A 22,649-nucleotide genomic window follows, 5' to 3' on the forward strand; every position below is an offset into this window, starting at 1 on the left:
GCTTTTATGAACCTTGATTCTACCTTGTCTAGGCTCATGTATCATGTATGTCAGAGTTCTCTGTAAATAGGGGGTCTTGGCAAGCCTTTGAGGCATCCATAATCCTATGAAAAGCTCACAAGGCAACTCATTTAAGAGAAGCTTAGAGACTTTTCATGGTGGAGGCTATCCTATTTGTGAGAAGAAGCCACAGTATTCTTTTTGTTCAAGGAGGAGCTCCATTTGCTCCTATCCAGACCTTGCAAAAGGCTAGAAGTTCCTAATTCATGAAATACTCGATTCATAAAGTTCCCAATTTGCAATTTGGCTCATGAGAATCCTGGTTTGTGAAGCTCCTGGTTCATAGAAGTCCTCATTTGGCAGTTCAAGTGCAAGGGAATTGGATTATACATTTCAAATTGGTGTTCTTCCTTTTCTTTTTGAATCAGATTAGGAATGTTGAATTGCTTTTTTTTCTCTTTTGAACCGTGGAATTATAGTTTCCTTTTCTAGTTTCATGCCCCCTGCAAGGGCGTGTAAACCCAAAAAAGGGTTAACTCCATTAGTCTCTCGTGTTGCTTGTTATTATACTCATGCATCATTGATGAATTGTTGATTCATGCATCATGTAGGATAGAGATATTATATGCTTGCATATCATGTAGATTGCATTTATGCATGTATACTAAGACAATGTCTTTTGGGGTTTATGGAAAAGGTGATACTCACCATGAAACCTCCTAGAAAAAGGATGAGTCCAATTGAAGCACCTCTTATTGCTTAAACTTGTAGTACAAAATGCAGAATTTTAAGCCATGAAAGAGCAAAGCAGAAGCCCGAATTTCGATTTTGGGCAAATGTGGTGCCTAACCCTTTTGACACTCATACCCTGGTCCTAGACTTAGACTAGTTAGAGACGGTTAAGGATTCAGTCACTTTGAGATTTTGGACCAAAACCTCTCGTTTTTTATGGATCTAAATGGTTTTCCAAAATCCCCCCTCCTGTTTACTACCCCCCTTGTAACTATCATGTGCTGGTTAAACCAAGGTTCAAAGTATCAACATGTATCAGCCTGTATTAGTCGATACATATCATTTTGGAAGTTTCTTGATACGCCCCTACAAGGGCTGTATTGGAGTTATGACCGGTTCAGGGGGTGGAGGAGCCTTAAACCGGCCCCCCTAAACTAGTTTTGAAAAAAAAATAATAATAAGTATCGATATGTCCTGATACACCTCTACCAGTGTATTGAGCATATCGATATTTTGAACCTTAGATTAAACACCTCCACATGATCAAATTACCCTTTTCTTAATTTATAGAATCATTTTGCCCTTTCTCTTGTATAGTTGTAGAAAATATAAACCATTATGACTCTTTCAACTTCTTCCTCGTAGTGAGGGTTTTATTTGATTGGGCCTGAAAAGCAAATGCGCTTTGCCCTTCCCATTTTCATAATGAATGTTCAAGGGGCTAAATATCGCTACCCCTACGGTACAAGATGGAAATTTGCAATTTAACCTAATTTAAACCTTTAAAATATCAGTTGAAGTTACTAATTGCAAAAATAAAAACAAACAAAACCCACTAAAAACCACTAATTGCGAAATAGGAGTGCTTAGTTGGTTTGATCACTTATAGCCTGAAATATTTATTTTATCCACCAAAAGAACAAGCAATAAATCATTAAGTTCAGCCAATTCAGATTTCAGCCTTCAATTATCTCCTATTGTAATAATCCGAACATCCGATCCACTGAAATCACACGTATCAGATGCGGAAGCATGCGACTAAGTAATACCCATTTATCTTTTGATGTCGGAAAAGGGCTTACGTTGCCATTTATTTCATGGAAGATTATCCCCCCATCTTGAAATGGCAGAATAGCCTATAAACATATTTGACGGCAAAATAGTCATAGATCTCAATCTGAAAACTAGAAAAATAAGCATCCAAGGCCTATAATCCTCCCTGGAGAATGTAAATTCAACAAAATTTCTCAATTACCCCCCCTTGGGCAAAAAATTCATCTCTCATCATTTTCTAACCCAGAAATATCCTGGTATTCTGTGTTTTGTCCTACAACAAATGTTCTTTAATGGAAACTTAAAACTCAACATTTTCTAACCAAGTAGCAGTAAGGCCGGGCAAAAACTTCATTATCTTTCCCCCACCTCCTAAGTAGAAAGAAAATTAGAGCACGGGCCATCCTTCCAACAGCCATGCTTACTAGACATCAATAATTACAATCAAAAAACCTTGAACCATGATGAAATAAGTAGGTTCAAGGAATCCCTCGTCCAAGATCTGAAGTGACCACCGAGTCCTCGATTCTATTGCAGGCCCAAATGATCCTGGAGTGGTAGGTATAACTTCACCAAATATTCTCACAAACCACTTTTCTCAATAATTCCTAATGGCAGTAAAGCTTGATCACTGAATCAGCACCAGCAGTAAACAACCATGGTTGCTTTGGATGAAATTTACAGTCCATAACCCCTGCAACTCAACCACAGAAAATTGTCAGGTGTGAAATGACAATTAAAACATTTATGTGGCTTTAGATCAATGAACCCTTCAACCATGAGATAAATAGTTCAGTTATTTATGAGGCATAAGATGGAATTACCACACCCTGTTATTTACCGTCAGAACCAATAGTTTGGTTATTTGTGATAAGCGCTTACTTTATGTTTTTTTTTAGTTTTCCATTCACCTCGTCACTTTTATTGGTTTCAGAATGCAGCTTCTACTAGTTTTTTTTTTTTCTGTGCAAGATTCATCCTCCTCCCCTTCCTCCTAACCCCACTCACTCCTCTCAAGGAGGCTTACACCTTGTGTTTGGGAGGCTTACGCCTCTTGTGTTCTGAACTACACCTCTAGGTAGTGGAACACCTCGCATCACGCCTCCGCATTTTAAAACATTGGTTGGGACAAAGCTTAGATGATAATGATTTAACTTTATCATACCCTACAATCCCTTGGGCTTTGTTTGGTTTTAAGGAAAAGGAAGGGAAAGAAACCTATACAAGTTTATAAAGGTTTCCCTACCTTTCCCTACCTTTACCTACTTTTTCCTTCAAACCAAACACAGCCTTAGCTTTCAAATCAATATCATGTCTCGGACTCCTAGATGACTGATATAATAACACTCAGATAATGTATCCCCTTCATCAATGTCCGTGTGTCTATCTGTATCTAGGCATTGAAAGTGGACAGAACGTTCAGGAATACCATGATCACTTCAGTTAGAACCAAAGACGTAAAAGTTGCCAGACCTATTTTTCTTTTACAAGACATTTATATAGAGTCTTGCTCTTTTAATAAGATAAAGGCACGAATCCTCCACAGGAAGACTTCACCCCATTCATTCTGGCTCAACAAAAAAAAGTTCATAAATACAGGCACTCTTTTCCCTCCCAACCCATCACAAAAGAAGAATGAAAGAATAAAAGATGCAAGTAGAATACGCTGACCTCTTCCATTTGCGCTTCTATGCCCTCGGAGAATTTCCAGTGGAACAATAAGAGGATTCTGGTTAAGATCTGAATAAACCATGCCATGGAAGACATAAGCCGTGCAATCATCAGAGCATGTAGCAAAGAGAGGATATGAACGATGGAAGGCGACATTCGTAATGTCCTTAGGATGACACCTAACATTTCCCCAAATCAGATAAGAGCATAAATATCAGTACATCACATAAACCTCTATTACTAAAATAATAGGAATGTATGGTTTAACTTTAAGCACACTACGAGGAACAAATTGGTGGAATTTACCAAAGAAACGAGTCAAATCATAAATATTCTAAAACATAAAGACCTTAAACCTATAGTTTTCTTCAAAATGCAAAAGAACCTTCAAGTGACATACTTGAGAACTCTATACGGTTGAGATGAGAGGTCCATATCAAACCAACACAACTTTCCTTCTTTGCTTCCCACAATAACATTATCACCTGCATGGAAAGGATGCCTTACAAATATTTAGTATAAAATAAATAGAATTCCATCATCAATCGTTAATTCTCCACCAGACAGATACAACTAAACAAATTGAAAAGATAAAAAGAACTTGCCTGCAGGATGAATTGCAATAGAGGAGACCTCACGAACCCCCGTCTCGAGCTTCTTAATGAGCTTTTGCTTCAACAAATCATAAACACGGACATTTTTCTTTGTAGAAATGAAGAAGATAGAACGAGATGGATGGAAAGCAGATGACACTGGAAGGCCATGCAACTTAAAGGGGATTTTTTGGGTGAGTTTCTTCGAGAGTTGGTGGATAAGAATTGCCCTTGAGTCATGTATATAATAGGTTAAGGAATTCCAAATATACAGGTAAAAAACTGACAATAAGAAACTAATCTTTCAGGATTATTGTTTGGTATATAAATATGAAGAAAACCGACAAAGGTTGTCAGGTTCCTTGTTACCAAACATTTATGTGCCATTTCCATTAAGATATGAAGCAGACAATAACTTTAGACAAGAACCAGTTATTACAATCACACAATGAGATGACACATTGGAGCCCAGGCACCTGAAAACATAATGTCCTAATCATCAATATATAAACAAAATAAATTCTAAAAGGATATCACCCGGCACTACTGTAGAAAAGTAGTCTCCCTTGCGATGCCATTCAACAGAGGAAACCGTCTGCAAGAGCCCATAAAATTGATAGACTAAATGCTTTAGGAATCACACTTCAAGCTAACAATAACCTTAAAACAAATAATAGAGAAATTTAAGCAATGAATTCCCTTTACAGGATCAGGAAAGAAACAAAATAGCACCTTAAGATGCTTCAACATGATGCCCTCGTGCTTGTCATGTTGAATCCAGCTCACTACGGATGTACCATTGCCTACACATAAAGCACAAAAAGTAGAAGGGCTCAAACATATTGCTTCAAAAAGACAAAGGTTAAAAGATATGTATTTGATCTAAAAGATTAAATATAGACCCGAGCTTTCTGGTGCAGTAGGTGTCTCAACATGCAACAGTTCTTTAATCTTTTCCTGTTCTTCTTCATTCCCAAGCCCAGTGTTGAAAAGCAGCACATCTTGCTCCCTTATAAATTTATGGTAATAAATTTAGATGAAAATAAATATATAGATAACGTAAGTGACAGTATTTTAGGAATAAAAATAAAATTGGCTTACACAGCAACTGCCAGGATATGGAGCTCAGGTAAAGGATTCCATGCAACATGTTGCACAGCTATACCAACATCCCAGATTCTGAGGCATCGACCAGTTTCAACCTCCCAAATGCGCACAGTTCCATCAGTTGAACCTTCAGCCATGTTTCAAAGATATGAAGACATGCAAGAATAGTTAGTAATCTTTCTTCCAAGAAATTAAATTCAAGATTCTAGAGATACAGAGATTGTATTCCACCTGAAGCCATCCATTGCCCTGAAACATCAATTGAAATTGATAGAACAGTATCCTTGTGGCCTATATACTCAAGATAACATGTCACAGGATAAGGCCTTAGATCTTTTCGACTAGGGAGTTTGGGCTTCAAGGATTCAGGATCAATATTTATCTGAGAAAAATGAATAAAACCTTTAAGTCGTTATCATCAAACCTTCAAGCCATCACAAGTATATGCCTAAGTATACTCCACAAAATGAAAAGGTGAAACAGAAGAGAAATAAAGAACAGAGAAAAGAAAGAAGAAGTGTGTTACAGAAGCATGCACCTCTAGAGTACATGATTTAAGATCAACTTGGACCAAGATCAAGTCCATACCAAAACAATGAACTCGTAGTTCATTTGGGGTAGGGTTCTAAGATTTTTCTTTGATAAGTTTCTTATGAGAACAAAGATCTGAATTATGAAGCTTTGATGAAAGACTAATTCTTTTGGTAATGGTTACAACCATATCCTATTTTCTAATTTTAACCTTAAACTTTTCGGGTGATATATTGTATCAAATGCAAATACAACTGAATCTGATAGATCTGGGTAAATTTGCAAGTTCAAGGATATTCCAGAATAATTGATGAAGATGCTTTGATGCGGTTGATATACATGCCTTAAATGTGACTGTCAAAACACTAATTTTTCCCCTTCAACAGGATGTAGTTTTCATGCTCAAACTTGATAGAAAGTTGAACTTCAAGGGGAGTTGTGAATCTGAAAGCTTAGAAATCAAATATGTACCTTTGAAATGTAAAAGAGCCAAGAATTTGATCTATTTTCAAAGTTTTTTGGAATTTATACTTATTTTTCCATTTATATTTTTATGCATTTACTAACTTAATTACCAAAGAGAGCACCCTCTTCTTTTCCTTCATTCATATCAATGCATCATAATTTAAAAGTTTTTACTAACCAAGAAGCCATCGCCATGTGTTTATGCCTAAAACAATTCAGCAAGAAAAACCTCACAGTTCTAACCTCAAATCTTTGAGCAAAACAAAAGGCCAAGTTTTACAAGAAATATATATTACTACCAAAAAGAGTCAAACAACCAAGGGAAAATATAGCAGAAATATTTCTTTCATCAGATGCAAATTCTCCCACTTACACGTTTCTTTCTTGCTCTAGGGCACAAGTACAGGTCCAAACAACGATCAAATGATTCCTTAAGAGCATTCTCATATGCTGGAACACTTCTCAGTGATTCAAACCTATGCAAAAGAACAGCAGTTAATATTGTATATGTTGAAATATCAAAAGATGCAAGATAATGGATATTGAATGGAAAATAAAAGGCTACAATACCTTTTTGGAATAAACTTAGGGCAATCTTCCTCATACATCAACTGGTAAGAATTGATCTCTTCTTGGGTAGGAATATATTCTATTGACGGATTGTATGATTCCTCATGTCCTGAATGTAAGTGACAAAATGATGTAGCCAACCATAAGAACTACAAAAGAATGAATACAAAAAATAGAAAACAGTAAACTACCTGCGAATTTTGGTTTTGGTGCAGGAATATAACTTAATCCTTGTCCAGACTTCTCCTTTGAGCTGGAATCATCACCCCACAATAAGTAAAAGCGTGGTTCTTCTTTTGGTTTGTCGAATTTTATCAACCCCTTCCTGATCGCCCTGACATATTGAACAACCTATATATTTACAAGCAGAGTAGATGATATGTCAATTCAGCTTCCATCAAATAACTAAATGCACTTTGTCCATATTTTAACAACAACCAAGACCAGCATTAGATCAGGATCCAGTAGTTGCTGAACGAATCAACTTCATACATATTCATACAACTTTTCTAGAAGCAGCTATAGCAAGAAATATAACGGATAAGAATTTATCAAATAGAAGAAGAAATAAGAGGGCAAACTATAGCAGCCAACTAAATATATGTAAGTGAATTCAGACTGTAATATATACCATCCATCAAAGTTCCCTTCTAGTTAAAGGGTGCCATCTTGCCCAAGCACACCAAAGATTCCAGAAGCCCTGTAGTCCCTTTGCCATACCCCTAAAGCACCTTAAAAAGACTTCTATTGGTAACTGATAAAGTAATAAATTTAGAACAAAAAATTTTATGTAAAAGGTGCCATACAGCCCCATTGTAGGCCAGCAAAGAACCTAACATATCCATTTTTCCTTCTGCCACAATGTTGGGAAAGTTATGCTTTGTTGTATATGTGAGACCTCAAAGAAGACATAGGACTCCATCTCTAATAGAGTAAGCACCTCACCAGGCAAGAACATGACCATACTAAGTTTTGCTTTCCAACTGAAATTTTGAAATGTGATTTATGCCATCACAAAACCAATGTATCATTATTAGAAGATACACTTTAGAACAAAGCTAGTTAAACCTTGAAATGAACAGCAAATAAGCTGACAAAAACAGTAATCACCCAACCTCCACAAAATGGAAACAATGTCACTCATATTCAGCAACCAATTCATCTCATGATATCAGGAAGCAGGAAATTTAATTTCTAGATCAACATAGCTCTTTACCTTTTTACTTTCCCATTTTGAAGGAATGAAACGCCTTTTTGGTTCTGGTGCATTTGATAGGGGGTGCCTAGCATCTTCCCATACAAACCAATCTACATAAGGCTGCATGACAATCATATAGAACAAATTTAGAGTTTAGCGCATAACAAAATGTATATAATATTTCCAGGAAGATGGTATTTGAGAATGACAAGTTTAAAGAATATGATCAGCATGGAAATCAATAGCAACCACAGACCGCATATGGATCAATTTCAGCATGTGGAGTCTTTCCTTTAAGCAATCTGCGAATGAGTCTAGTCTCCTCTTTTGTAAGCTCCACTTCCTCGTCATTGTACTCATCATAAACTTTGCGCCTAAACATTAAAAAAAAAGTGTTACAATTAGATCAGAAACAGCATTAGCAAAAAGTGTTAAAAGTTTTGATCAGGAAAAGAACCAAGAGAATTTATTAAATCAGCAATAAAGAAAGTAAAAAATACATAACAAAAGAGAAATCATAAAGCTGTCTTCCAAACAGCTTCCCCATACACCTCATATATTTAAAAAAAAAACATCCAATCAGGTCCCTTAAATACAGCATACTCCATAATCCACTTCTTAATAACAGGTCAATTAAATAATTGGCAGATCTCCTAATACAGCTTAGCAAGATGTTACCAGGAAAAGCCCTTGGGGAATGTTCCCTCATGATTTTTTGGGTGGTGTGCCCAGGAGAGAGAAATGCCTGTGATTTCGAGAATAGATTCTCATTAAATGAAGAAATGCTAAAAACGAGAGAGCCATCAATTCAGTTTACCCATGGCTATTTTTATTCAAGGATTTGGGAAGGTAAATCATATCGAACCTTATACATATAACTTGTAGATGTAGTACAGACAATAAATAGCTTTATGCTTCTGTTTAGTTTCACCCCCATTGTCTAGTTGCAGGTTGGCAAAGGAGCAAACATTCAAACATGATACAACTTTTGGAATAATACATAATTACATTTATATGTTATCAGCAATACTAAACAAGAAACAAATATGCAAAATCCCAACATTCTGAAGAATTAAGAATGAAGGTATACAGAGCAAACAGACTGAAGGCTGATAATATAAATGATATATTTTTATTTTATCAAAATAAAGGAATAATTGATGGAAAAGAAAACAAATGCAATGTAAGAACTATAAAATAAAACTCTTTTGTAATTGGTTATGCTAAATTCTCAAGTATTACAAACTCGCAATTCAAGAGTTCAAATTTCTTTAACCACATGCTAAAAATTAGACAAAAATAAGAGTTCTTCAAGGCATTGTCTCATTATCAGTGTTCAATATAAAACAAGCACCCCTTTATTTTTCAAGCACGCGTCCTTTTTATCATTAACTGCAGATTTCATTAAGTTGTAAAAAATATAAGGTGTACACGAATTAATGAAACAGTGACAGAGATAAACTCTTATCTCTCCCCAAACAATTTTCTTCTTACAGTTGTGCCCAAAATACATTTTCTCTGCCCACCCCGTGTTTTGCCGAAGTACCTGCAAAGGAATTTGTGCATCTTTTAACCCATTGTATTCTCACTTCCAGCTCCTTTGGTAACCACTTGAACTTTTTCTTCTCATTGTTGTTGTTCCACAGCTTCATTCCTTCATTTGGTAACCAGCCCACTACCTGTTTTGAGCCTCCTTCAATGCTCATCTTAACGTTCAAAAGCCTTGCTCCTGACTGGGAAGAAATGTGGGGACCCTTGGTAGCAAGAGGGCCTAGAGTTACATCAGAACATTGCCCAATTTGCATTGAGAAAGAAATCCCAGGAGGAGGCCCCTCCTTTCAGATTTGAGAATATGTGGTTTGAAGACCCCATATTCAAGATCAGGTTGAAGGAATGGTGGGGGGAACCCAGACCTTTGGGGAGGCTGAAAATGATAGGTTTTGCCAGGTAGCTAAAGAGGCTAAAAGAATGGAATAAAGCCCATTTTGGAAGGATAGAAGAAATAAAGATAATTTAGTGGGGAGGATTGAGGAATTAGATGGGAAAGAGGCTCTCAGAATTCTTTCAGAAGAAGAGAAGAAAGATGGAATCAAAAGCAAGAGCTGGAAGAGATTTTAAGAAAGGAGGAAATATACTGTAAACAAAAATCAAAGTGTCTGTGGCTGATAGAGGGGATGGCAAGTCTATAATTTTTCACTCTCTTGCAAATGGAAGGAGAAAGAAAAACTTAATCCTCAATGTAGAGGAAGAGGGCCAAGTAGTAACAAAGAGTCGGGAGATTACAAGGAATTTTGTAAATCATCTTAAGGAAATATTCTCAAACCCATGGAGTGTCATCAGATTTTCCAGTGTAGTGTTATAAAGCATTCTGTTATTGATCAAAAAAAAATGATTTGCCAGTGTTGGAAAGACATAGCCTCTCAGAAGAGCAATCTCTCTCTAGAAAGGAGTTTTTTCCCAAAAGAAATCAAGGAAGCAATTTTTTTAATGGATAGATCTAAAGCCCCTGGGTCGGATGCTTTTCAATGGCCTTCTACCAAGAGTGTTGGGAATTGCTGAAAACAGACATTTTGGAAGTCTTCAAAGAATTCTTTTTCAAAGGGGTGGTTTCTCTAAGAGTAAACGCCACTTCTATCGTTTTGATTCCAAAGAAGAGGGAGGCCAAAACCCCTAAAGACTTTAGACCAATAAGCCTCATTGGGAGTGTATATAAAATTCTTTCAAAGGCTTTATCGGAAAGACTAAAAAAGGTGCCACCCTCGATCATTTCACAGTTCCAAGGTGCCTTTGTGGAAGGCAGGCAGATTGTGGATCAAATCTTGGTGGCCAATGAATGTGTTGTTGAAAAAAGAAAGGGTAGAGAAAAGGGTCTAGAATCTAAAGTAGATTTAGAAAAATAATGTGACCTGATTAACTGGGAAGTCCTCCTTAAAATACGAGAGATTAGGTTTTGGGGCCAAGTGGAGATCTTGGATTAAAGGGTGTTTAAGCTCAATCCATTATTTAATTCTAATCAATGGTGTAGCAAAAGATTTTTTCCAAGTTAAGAAAGGAATTAGGAAAGGAGGGTGGGTAAAAGCTGATCACCAAGGCCATGGAGATCAGAACTGCACATTGGGTGAAAACCGTGGAGATATTCAGAAACTACTCCATGAATGAGATCCTAAGAAATTGGGCTGAAGTAGCACAAACAGATGAAACCAAAGTACTTGTAAGTATGGAATGGAAGCCACCAGCACTGAACAAACTAAAACTGAATTTTGATGGGAGTTCTCTTGGCAACCCAGGAAGGGCAAGCATAGGGGGGTGCGTTTAGAAATCCCCTGGGTGTGGTGGTGGCACTCTACTCAGGACCAATAGGTTTCGGTGACTCAATACAGGCTGAATCTCTAGCCCTACATCAAGGTCTAAAGATGGTTGAGCAGATAGGAACAACATACTTAGAAATAGAAGGATACTCACTATTGGTCATTTCTTGGGCCAAAAACATCATATAGTACCTTGGAAGCTCAAATTTATCTTCAGAGAAATTGACACACTTGCAAGGAAGTTCAACTCTCAGTTTGGTTGGGTCAAACGGGATGGTGGATACCTTAGCAAAACAAGGGGCAAATAGATCTTCGTTGTCCTGGGCAGAATTGTAACTAATTGCTGGAGATTGCAGTTTGTCCCTCTACAATCTTTATCCATTGTAACTAAATTTCTCTGTTATTAATGAACGTTTTTTGCTGATCACCAAGGCTGATCAGCTGATCTCCTTTTGCCCCTAGTGGCAAAAGTGTTAAGCAGAATGGTGGCAAAAGCTAATCTCCAAGGCCTAATTAGAGGTTGGAGGGTCGGAAGAAACCGGGTGATTGTAACCCATCTCCAATTTGCAGATGACACTATCCTTTTTCTACGAAGGAACTAGTGAGGAATTGGTGGCAAACCTAAAGGTGTTGTTGAATAATTTTGTGTGGGTGACTGGGTTGAGGATAAATTGGACAAAAAAGTGGTATTGTAGGGGTCAACCTAAGAAGGGGAACCCCTTGGAGAAAACCCTAGGTCATATAGGTTTTGGAAACCAATCATACAAAGGTTTGATAGGAAACTAGCCCTTTGGAAGAGGAATTATATTTCATTGGGTGGAAGAATAACCTTGATTAGAGCCACTTTGGCAAACCCCGCCCCCCCCCCCGACTTGTTTCCTCTCAAGTCTCAACCTTTAGAACCCCTTCTAGGGTAACAAGGTGTTTAGAGAAATACATGAGAGATTTCCTTTGGGATCCAGGAGAGGAAAGGAAGGACCATTTGATCAATTGGGAACAATTTAGAAAACCCAAGGAACAAGGGGGTTTAGGAATAGGGAACCTCTTGTAAAGGAACAGAGCTATACTAGGTAAGTGGCTTTGGAGATTTACTTTTGAGAGTGATAGACTATGGCACGAAGTTATAGAGAGCATTCATGGGGTGGATGGTAATAGTTGGGAATGTTTTAAAACGCGGAGACATGACGCGAGGCATTCCACTATCTAGAGGCATGAGAAGTAGTTCAAAACGCAAGAGGCGTAAGCCTCCTTATGAGGAGGGGGTTAGGATGAAGAGGAAGGGGGATCTCAATTTTTTCTTTATTTTTAATAAAAATCTTTTATATTAAGAAGAATAAAGATGCATAGCATTAGTTGAAAGGGAGTCTTGTTGAAGTGGAGGCGAGCGAGCGAGCAAGCTCACCAAAGCAGAGCAAGACCCACCTAACTCAAAAAAAAAAACACAAATTGGGCTGATAGCAAAGGGGGCGGGGGGTCTGGGGGGCGAAACCGAAGGAACAAGGGGCAAACCACTTTCTTTCCCCTTATCTTTTCTTATCTTCCCTTTCCTTTTCTTTCCTTTTCTCTTTCTTTTTCTTTCCCTTCCCTTTCTTTTCCTTTCATTTTTTCTGTTTTATTTTTTTGTCTTTTTATATAAGATGTGTATGAGGCATATGAGGTCTGCCTCTTGCACCTAAGGCATACGCCTCAAAGGTGTCAACACCTTTGGCATATGCCTTGGAGCGTTTTGTGAGCGCCTCGCCTGAAGGCGTGCCTCCAGGCATACACCTCCCACGCCTTTTAAAACAATGGTATGCAAAAGTTTCCCTCCATGCTACTTCAAATTCTCCTTGGAAAGCAATTCATTAAGTCTACCCCACTTTCCTCAACTCCATCTGGTACGATGTGGGATAGGGTAATAAAGTACAATTTTGGGAAGACATTTGTGTTGGGGAGAAACCCCACTTAAAGACCAATTTCCTAATCTCTATGCTCTTTCAAACCTCAAGGGAGAAGACCATTTGGGAAGACCACTCAAATTCTTTTGCACATCAAATTTGGGAATTCTTTTATATTCTCTTTGGCTACAGGTGGGTTCCCCTGCAAGATGTGGAAGAACTTTTTTTTTATAAATAGATGTGGTAAGACTTTTCAATTGTGACTTCTTAAGACAACCAAAGAAAAGAGGGATGGTAATGTGGAATGTTACGAAGGCAGCAGTGTGTTGGACTGTGTGGGAAGAAAGGAATAACAAGATCTTAGAGAAAAGCAAAAATGTAGAGGAAGTGATAGACAGTATCAAGACGAAAGTAGCTCATTGGGTAAAATCCTTGGACAATTTTTAGGTCTTCTCAGCCACAGACATTCTAAGAACCTGGACTGAATTTTGATGGGAGCTCCCTTGGAAAGCCGGGACTTTTAGGTACAAGAAGAGTAATCAGAAACTCTGAAAGGAGGATACTGGCTATGTTCTTAAGACCGATTGGCATGGGGAACTCCAGCATCAATGGCCTTCAAGGGAGATGCCCGGGTTGCCCTTGTCAATACTCCAGCATCCCACCCTTTGTCCAAGAGCCCATGAATACTAACAAAAACTTGTTGACTATAGTTTGTCCCTATCTTGAGGTAGTCTCATAGCCATTTTCCAACAGAGCAAAATTCTTCTTCTGAATATTCCCCAACCCTAGACCCCCTAAACTTTTACTTCTGTTAACCACTGGAAGGTTGCTAGCATCAATCTAATTAAGTTAATCATAGCGCCTAGAGAGACAGGTATCCTCATTCCAGCAAGCAAGCCTTTTAGAAAGCCTTTTTATGAAAGGGTTCCAGAAGTTTAGCTCATCCGGGTTGCCCCTAGGGGTAAACCTAAGTAATTCAGTTGGAGCTAAGCAATTAGCCTTACATTGCTTGAGATTGAAGTTTGAGTTGTTTTGGACCATGCATTTTTATCAATAACTGAACATTTTGTTAATGACAATTAGGAGTACATATTACAAGTCATCAGTGGGAGAGATAAAAAAAAAAACTTTTATCTCCCCATACAACTTTCCTTACAATTTTGCCCAAAAGATTTGCTCCCTTCCTACCCCTTGCTTGGCTAGTACATCAACCATGGTTCTGGACCATGTTGAGTTGAAAGAAGATTCTCAGGAATTATAAACAAAAAGAAAGCACAAGTAAAAGTAGATCTCTGGCATCTGCATTGAACAACTCATTGAGCTGGGTTCCAAAATCAGCTGACTCCCCTGCACAGAATTTGGCTAAAGGTGGAGTTGAAAGGAAATACTTGTGGGTACAATCAATTTGGAGCAGTGGTTGGGTTGGTGGTGTGTGTAGTGTTGCCAGTGTCTAAGGTTCATTTTGTGGGGTGCACCTCTCCTAGCTCGTTGCAAAGTTTTGACTAACCTTGAATTTGTTAAATACATGATTTAATGTTGTAATATGTATTTAGGATGCTTAGAGTTTAAAAAGTTTAGCCTATATACAAAGCCACTAGCTTTGTAATAACTACACAAAATTCTTGAAACACTTTTTCACTTCATTCAGTTTCATGCCTTGCCTTCTCAGGTTATAATTGAACATATTTTTAGTCTAATGAATTATGGTTGTGGAAAGTTGCTATAGGTATTTCTTCTCTCTCATTCTGGGAATTTTTTATTTGTTATTTTGTTCAAATATCTTTTCTCTGTTCATTTGTTTTTACAGCAACTGTTTCTTCTTCTTCTTCATCTTTTGTTTTCCTCTAATTTCTCATCATTGAGATGATTTCTATTCAACATTACTATCATACAGTCTAACAAGCTATATTCCATCCTTAATTAATTTTCCAATCTTAAATTCTCATATTCTGCAGCATATTAATTGGCTTCGATCAAATGCACACAAGATTAGATATTTTGACTCGAATACGGGAATCCATATAAGATATTTCCAAAGTAAACCCAAGAGGCAAATAAGTAATTGCAACTAAAAACTCACCAATTCTTTGAGTCATCAGCACCAGCTAGAAATGAATCCAGTTTATCTTTCCTGGCCTGCTTTTTTATCTTTTTTCCAGTAATGTCATATCCAATGTGTTCCTCATCCTCATACCACTTCAGTGGAACATCTCCAATTGTATTTCGAGGAGCAACCTGTAAAACCACAAAAAAAATGTCAGTGAATCCATAACTATGCTGAACATCAACTTTCAAAAATAATAATCAAGACAGACCTCATCTTCAGAGGAATCACTCTCTTCAACTCCCGGATGTGCTTCAGCCCCTTCATCCTGATCTTCCTGACTGTAAACCCTGTGTTCATCATCAGTCCCACTTGTCCCAGCAAAGTCCTGCAATTGCTGTTCCTCAAATACATAAATAAATCAAAGCATAAAATGAATATCATCTCAACTGTTAAGAAAGAAAAACATGAAATAACATGAAATACAAACAATTACCGTGTACCTCATCTTCTGAGGCTTCATTTCCCTTCACCCTAGGTTCCTTCTCAAGATTACCATTTTCAGAAAGATCCTATTTACAAATATAAAACATCTTATATCAGCATAGAATTAAACATCATCTCACAGAGGTGCAGAAACAAAGTCGAGAGAAAGAAGATGAAATAAGTATACAAATATACCAATGTCAAAAGAGATGAGACATTACAACAGGCATATATGAGATGGCATCATGGAAATTCTTAATGATGACTAAGAGAACAGTTATTGGGTGAAGAATTTCAACTAAAAACCCAATTTTGGAAATTTTAATTACAAGTTAGCAACTAGTGCCACATTTGCAACAGAGCTATATAATCTATGTGAGAGTCAGAAAACAGCTCACTTGAGCTGGTCGCCACCCATCATTGAGATAAATCGGAAGTGATGGGCCTCCCAGAATTATTTATGAAGTCATTTTGGTCTAGTAGTGACTCCAAACCAAAGGCAATGGTTGAACTAGTCCAGGTAAGACTCGGATGGGACAAGGAAGGGGTTAAACACCCCTCTCCCATTTCTAGTAGGTGGGTCCACATAAGGGAGACTGAACAAGCATAATTTAGATACCAAGAGATGTCCAACATATGTGTTACAATTATGTGCATTGAATAAGGACAAATATTCAGCAACATACAAGAGGAAATGATTTAGTCAGTCCCTAGAGAGAGAGCATAACATAAATAAAGAATGTCTAAAAAAACTAAGGTGAAAAAAAGCGTAAAGTCTAAACTGAGGATCATTTAACAATTCAGAGCTACATGTACTAACAGTAAAGAATATTTATTATAATCAGAATTATTCGATGACACGAGAGAACAATGACTAACCCTCCAAGATGGATAATTTAATGGCATAGAAAAGTAAGGCCTTTGACCGATTCTAAGAGGAAGTTATGTGAACTTTTATTATAAGAGAAAACAAGTTGAAAGAGAACATTTATCAAAAAAGAAAAACAAGTTGAAAGAGAAAAACACAAGTGACCTTAATTGCAAGCTGCATGAAAGTATGACTTGAACCCATAAATATAGGCCATGAATCAAGTATGACGGAGTATTCTAAGCTGGAGAAAGCACTAAAGGCCATATAGCAGATGTCAAACAAGTCAAAACTGACAATGTAAGAGGTTAGGAATCAAAAGGAAAGAGAAACAAAATTGATATTTAACCTGTGATAACATGTATTTCATGCAACAAGCATGACTGAAGATTCTTGGAAATACCTAATTTATTTAATGCCTGATTACCAACATAAAAATAAGTAATATCAAGACATACTGAGGCAATCATAGAAAGACGAGAGTACTTATTGACTAGGAAACCGAGAGATTGCAAAGAAACTGGTAGCATGTTCATCAACCAGACTAGGGACAACATCCTGTTATGGCACAAAATAGATATTCAAGATTGAAAACAGAAGCCCCCAATGAATACAAACAGAGAAACTGAGATGTCTGATTACTCACTTTAGCTCCACTACTTCGAACCATGGGTTAATGACGTGAAGTCAGAACAATGCAGCTATGAATGCAAAAGGGTGTAGCAGGAGTTGGTCCACAGAGTGGAAGTGGTGATTAAAGTTTGGCCAGGGTTGTCAGTTCAATCAAAATTGGCATGACACTCGCTTGTTACAATCAACCAGCATTGTTTTAACAATGTTGTAATAAACCAAAAGAAAAAGGATGAGGAGAAAATATGGGGGGAGGAAAAAAAAAGCAGGAAAAAGAAAGGAGGAGAGGGTGCAGTGATGTTGAATTTTAATCATATGTATAGAGGAAAATAGGGAAGAGAGAACAAAAACAAGAAAATAAGAGGAAAAAGAGGAGAGAAGAAACACAATGGGAAGATAAGATAGGAAATGGTGAAAAGAAGTAAAGAAGTGTGGGAATAGGCAAGAAACCACCATTGTTGCAAGTTATAGTGTTTGAACAGAGTTGATGGTGAATAGTGAAGAAAATTCTCTGCCCCTATGTTTGCCCTCCTTTATTTTGAATGAAAACTTTAGGAGGATTTTATATTATGATATAAGTGTAATTTTGTAATTTTGTATGGTTTTAGGGATATTTTGGTCGTTTTGAAAATAAGGACAAATATGGATTCCATTTGGGTGGACCAAATTTTGGGACCAATTATGGATGGTGAAGAAAGGGCCTGAGGGTATAAGAAGATATTTGGGTTATGGCCAACAGAATTACCTGAAATGGAATCTTTTTAGTTAAGGGGGTAAATGAGGGTGCTTTTGGGTGAAAATTAGTGAAGTTTTTAGGTGTTCTGAATTGATTGGTGGGGTCTGATTGGCCTTGAATAGTTCAGATTAAGGGGATTTAGGGGAAGAAGGAATCAGCCAATGAGGGTGCTCAGAATAGAATTTTTGTCTAATGAAGGGGCAGATGAGGAAATTTGGGACTGATAATTAACTATGTAGGGATTCTAAAGACTCTAGATGAGTTGACTTGGTTTGATTGGTTAAAACATGCTTGGATCAGGGGAATCTGAGGTACAAGTATTCCAATCAATGAATAGATTCAGATGGAATCATGGAATCTAGGTTTTATGGAAAGTCGGATGGTGAAGATCAAAGGTGAAAATGCATGAATAGGTGTTTGAAGGTGTCTAGGATCTAACGGAAAAGACAGATTCTCAATCAAATGGATAGAATGAGAAACTTTTCGGTTGAGAGCATCTGAAGTCACATTGGGGTGGCCAACCTAAGGTCTCAAAACAGAACCAGGAATTGTTCTTGGATTAGACAGAGAAGTTTTGTCATGAAATTTGGTCAGTTGGTTGAGTATGGGCTTTTGGACTTAGAAGAAGGATTCGATGTGGCCAGTGGGATGAGGTTGAGCAATTTCAAGATTTAGAGGCCTGGGCTAACCAGAATCACTGAAAAATACTCCCTGTTTATTTCAAAACCATGCAATGCAAAAGACCCTTTTACTTAAAAAAATACTCCCTGTTTATTTCAAAACCATGTTAGAACAATTTTCTTTTTTACCTATTCCAAGAAAAATGATTGGGATATACTCATAACCAAACAAGCAAACTGCCTTTATATGCAAGAAAGCCGATTGATATACATTTATAAGCAATCAAGCAAATTGCTTTAGCTGATTGATTTCTCCTCGAAGTACTGTGGATATCTTCCTTTCTTCTCTAGCATCTGTAAAAGCAACAGGCATCCCTCAGCCAAGATTAGAAGAGGAGGTGACCCTGAACTTTGATGGAAGTGCCCTTGGAAGCCCTAGTTTAGCAAGGATTGGGGGTGTGTTTAAGGGAAGGGATGGGAATTTACTGTGGGCTTACAGTGGTCCAACCGGGGTCGCAGACTCTACAAAGGCTGAAGTGTTAGCAGTGCTAATTGGACTCCGGATTGCAAGAGACCTTGGCATGTATTCCCTTGTCATCAAAAGAGATTCGAGCAACACCATTGGACGGCTTGGGGAGAAGAATGGCATGGAGGCTAGCTCGTTACTTGGACAAGGCTCGGGATCTTCGGGACTCTTTAAATGCTAATCTGTTCCGAATCCGAAGAGTTAAAACTCTTTAGCAGATTGGTTGGCTAAACCAAGAGCCCACAGGGAAGTTTTACATAGCAAGAGAGCTATGCCTTTGTAATCTGTGTGTGCTCCCTGTTGTATATATTTTCATGTATCCTTTTCTTGTTTAACGAAATCTTTTATCTTTCATCTAAAAAAAAAAAACTAAATAATAATAACAATAATTACAAGATGTATAATATATATTGCAAAAGAATAAGAAGAATATTTATTTAACCAAAACCTAATATTTTGCAATGAACACAAACAACCTGCAAGATGGCAAGTGATATGGAAGTTTCATGTACCTCAATCGGGTTAGATATTTTTTCGGGCTCTTGAGCTTCTTTTTCTTCTTTGCTTACAGTTTCTGTTGCTAATGGAGACTTTGAACTCTCGGTTTTCTTCTTCTTCTCCTCCATTACTGCGGCCGTAGCTATTTCTACTGCAACTTGAGACTTCCTGGGCACCTTCATTAAACACTAGAAATTGAACAGTAATAGATGTCAATAGATGTCAGATAGTGCAGAAAACCCAAGAGAGAAACGTCAGCTGGGCCTAGGGTCTAGGGAGGGAGGGAAATTGGAAGGGGAAGAGAGGTTCATAGATAGGGGTGGCAAATGGGTGGGTTGGGTTGGGTGTGGTTCAAATACCAACCCACCCACTGTGACCCACTATAAATGATTGTTAGTGAGTCACAACCCACTCTGGCCCTCGTCCACCCTTACCCACCCATATTGACCCTCACCAAGTACAAATATTTGTTTATTTTAGTTTTCTTTTTTTTTTTTACATTTTTCCATCAAATGCCACACCCGTGTCAGATCAACTCATACATCAACAAATAATCTGAGACAACTATTCAGTATGTACCCTTTTCATGATTGCCACATGGCAGTTACAGGTCGGGTCAACCCATATATCCAAAAATTGCAGAAATTACATAAAAAGATAAAAAGCCAAAAAAAATATATTTCAGCCAAAAAATAGAAATTGAAAAAAAAATACATAAGATGATAAAAATAAATATTTGTTTCAAATAAATAAACAAAAAAAATGTAGAAAACACATAAAAAGATAAAAAAATTAAAAAATATATTTTAGCAAAAATAAAAAATTACAGAAAAATACATAAAATGGTAAAAAAATCAAAAAGCATATATTTCAGCTAAAAAACAATGATTGCAGAATATACAAAAAAGGATAAATTTTTCAACAAATTATATAGAAAATTTTGCAAAGAACAAAGAAAATAATAAAAATTTAATATATGTAAACAAAACAATAGTCTGGTGATTTTCAGGTTTAAGACAGTCCCTCAAGACTATTTCAAGTTTCAACAAAAACAGAAATTTCAAAAAAAAAAGAATGCAACAAACTCAAATTATATTCTTAGTGTTTGCATAATTTTCAAAAAAGCAACTAATTATACTCTGAGTTGTTTGCATAATTTTCTAGGAGGAAGATTCGTGAATATTGAATTTGTTGTTGAAACTTAGATCCTTTACCTTAGACTATTTCAAATTAACAAAATAAATATGGAACTTTGGAACCTAATCATACTCATCCGATTGCAAAATGATACATGACTTAGGAGAACTCACCCCTAAAAGCTAGCTGTTAGAGGGAGGGAACCCAAGCACATATATACCCCACAACAGCATCCCATTCTACCGATATGGGATACCTCACATTAGCATCCCATACTACCAACATAAGACAACTGGATCGTAACATCCCACCATGCTTCCGCAGTCCCGGCACTCACACAGGCTGGCTTGGCACTAGTCCACTTAGTCCCGACCGAACACTGCAATACCGACGTCACCACCTGCGCCGCATGATTGCAACTGGGAGGCATAGTGTAGGCTCTGATACCATTTGATAGTGACTTAGGTGAATTCACACCTAAAAGCCAGCTGTTAGAGGGAGGGAACCCAAGCACATATATACCCCACAACAGCATCCCATTCTACCAATATGGGAAACCTCACATTAGCATCCCATACTACCAACATAAGACAACTGGATCCTAACACAAAAGTTCTTAATTACTAGAAAATTTATGTACAAACTCAAATAAATTGTTTCCAGAGACTTGAAACTTAAAGTGAATATAATCTGCGACAAGAACATTTGAACCGAGAATATTAGAACAGATTGAAACCTTTGATTGAAGCGGAGAAAATTTGAATAGATTGAAACCAAGAAAACAGTCTTGTCCTGCACCTATCCAAATAATGAAAATAAGAGGAGACCGTGAAGACTTACTGATTTCAGATGTAATGAAACCTTCAAACGATGGCAGACAGGATAGAATAGAAAAAGATACGTGGCAACAGGAAAGAAGAGAAAAGACTTCAATATACAGAGAAATTCAACAAAAATCATCACCTATCCAAATTCGAAGGTTCTTATCTATAGATTAACAAGCTTTTTTGTATAGTAGTGACTTATATACATCTACAGATTAGCAACAATTTTTTACCTCCCCTCAACCCTAACCCTAATAGCTTCAATGGAGGAACAAAGAACTTTAAAAAAAAAAAATCAAACCTTAACAGAGCAGCAGCTTCAATGACGACTTCCACTGGCGGAACAGGCAACTGAGAAAAAAAATTTTCAAACCCTGATAGAATAGCAGCTTCAATGGTGACTTCCACTGGCGAAACAGAAGACTGAGAAAAAAATTTCAAACCTTGATACAATAGCAACTGCAAAGCGACTTCCAGTGGCGAAAGAGATGCTGAGAAAAATATTTTCAAACCCTAAGAGAGTAGCAGCTTCAAACCTTAAACCCTAAGTGAGATAAAAGAAATATACTTTCAACCCTCCCCACCACCCAATCCACCCCAACCCTTTTTCAAGTCTCAACCCAACCCACAGTGTAAATAGGGCCGTGCTGGGTCGTCAAGGCACGGCCCGCATGCACCTGCGCAAAGTGCGGGCCATCCCGGGCCGTGCCTCCCTTCCTTGTATAATTTGGGGGTCAGCCCGGCATGGACCACGAACTAAGCTCGCATGGACCGAGCCTTGTGCCAGGTTAGGCTGTGGATCGGGCCAATCTATGAGAAGTAAATTGTTTAAATTTTTATTTTATATGATTTTTATTTATACAATAGTTTATATATACAATAATAAAATAATATAATATAATATAATTATATATTATATATTATATATTATTATATAATTATCATATATATATAATTATATAAGTGCTTGTGTGCCAACCTGGCCCACTCAGCCCCACTCAGCCGTGTCATGCCGTGTCAACCCATAGACCTAAAACCCTAGGTTCAACACAGCCCGATTTACAGCTCTACCAACCCCATCCTAACCCATATTTACCCACTACTATAATGGGTTGATATGGGTGGATTTTTAGTGGGCGGGTTGGGTGAATCAAGTGGGTTGAAGCAAGGTTCAA

The 22,649-nt window shown here is 37.4% G+C and overlaps 1 protein-coding gene across 9 annotated transcripts; it reads right to left on the minus strand.

Annotated features, from left to right (window-relative positions):
- Positions 1–1,879: 1,879 nt before the first annotated feature.
- Positions 1,880–22,084, minus strand: LOC148876127 (Transducin/WD40 repeat-like superfamily protein). Of its 9 annotated transcripts, none has more exons than XM_088966184.1 (20): positions 21,918–22,084; positions 21,776–21,825; positions 19,528–19,701; positions 15,653–15,721; positions 15,421–15,537; positions 15,186–15,340; positions 8,177–8,294; positions 7,939–8,040; positions 6,914–7,073; positions 6,723–6,831; positions 6,526–6,628; positions 5,388–5,538; positions 5,151–5,283; positions 4,952–5,058; positions 4,782–4,852; positions 4,582–4,644; positions 4,062–4,287; positions 3,857–3,941; positions 3,457–3,635; positions 1,880–2,479 (listed from the first exon to the last, which is right to left on the minus strand). In XM_088966184.1, the coding sequence occupies exons 3-20, from the start codon at positions 19,693–19,695 to the stop codon at positions 2,394–2,396; spliced, it is 2,202 nt and encodes a 733-aa protein (XP_088822310.1). In that variant the 5' UTR covers positions 19,696–19,701; positions 21,776–21,825; positions 21,918–22,084; the 3' UTR covers positions 1,880–2,393. The 9 variants fall into 9 exon arrangements, with proteins under 9 accessions (XP_088822310.1, XP_088822308.1, XP_088822316.1 ...); XM_088966182.1 differs by having other exon boundaries at positions 15,421–15,546; XM_088966190.1 differs by having other exon boundaries at positions 15,646–15,721.
- Positions 22,085–22,649: the final 565 nt, after the last annotated feature.

The sequence above is a fragment of the Nelumbo lutea genome, chromosome 1, assembly GCF_056320005.1.
Source record: "Nelumbo lutea isolate HS-2025 chromosome 1, American lotus-T2T, whole genome shotgun sequence".
Lineage (NCBI taxonomy): Eukaryota > Viridiplantae > Streptophyta > Magnoliopsida > Proteales > Nelumbonaceae > Nelumbo > Nelumbo lutea.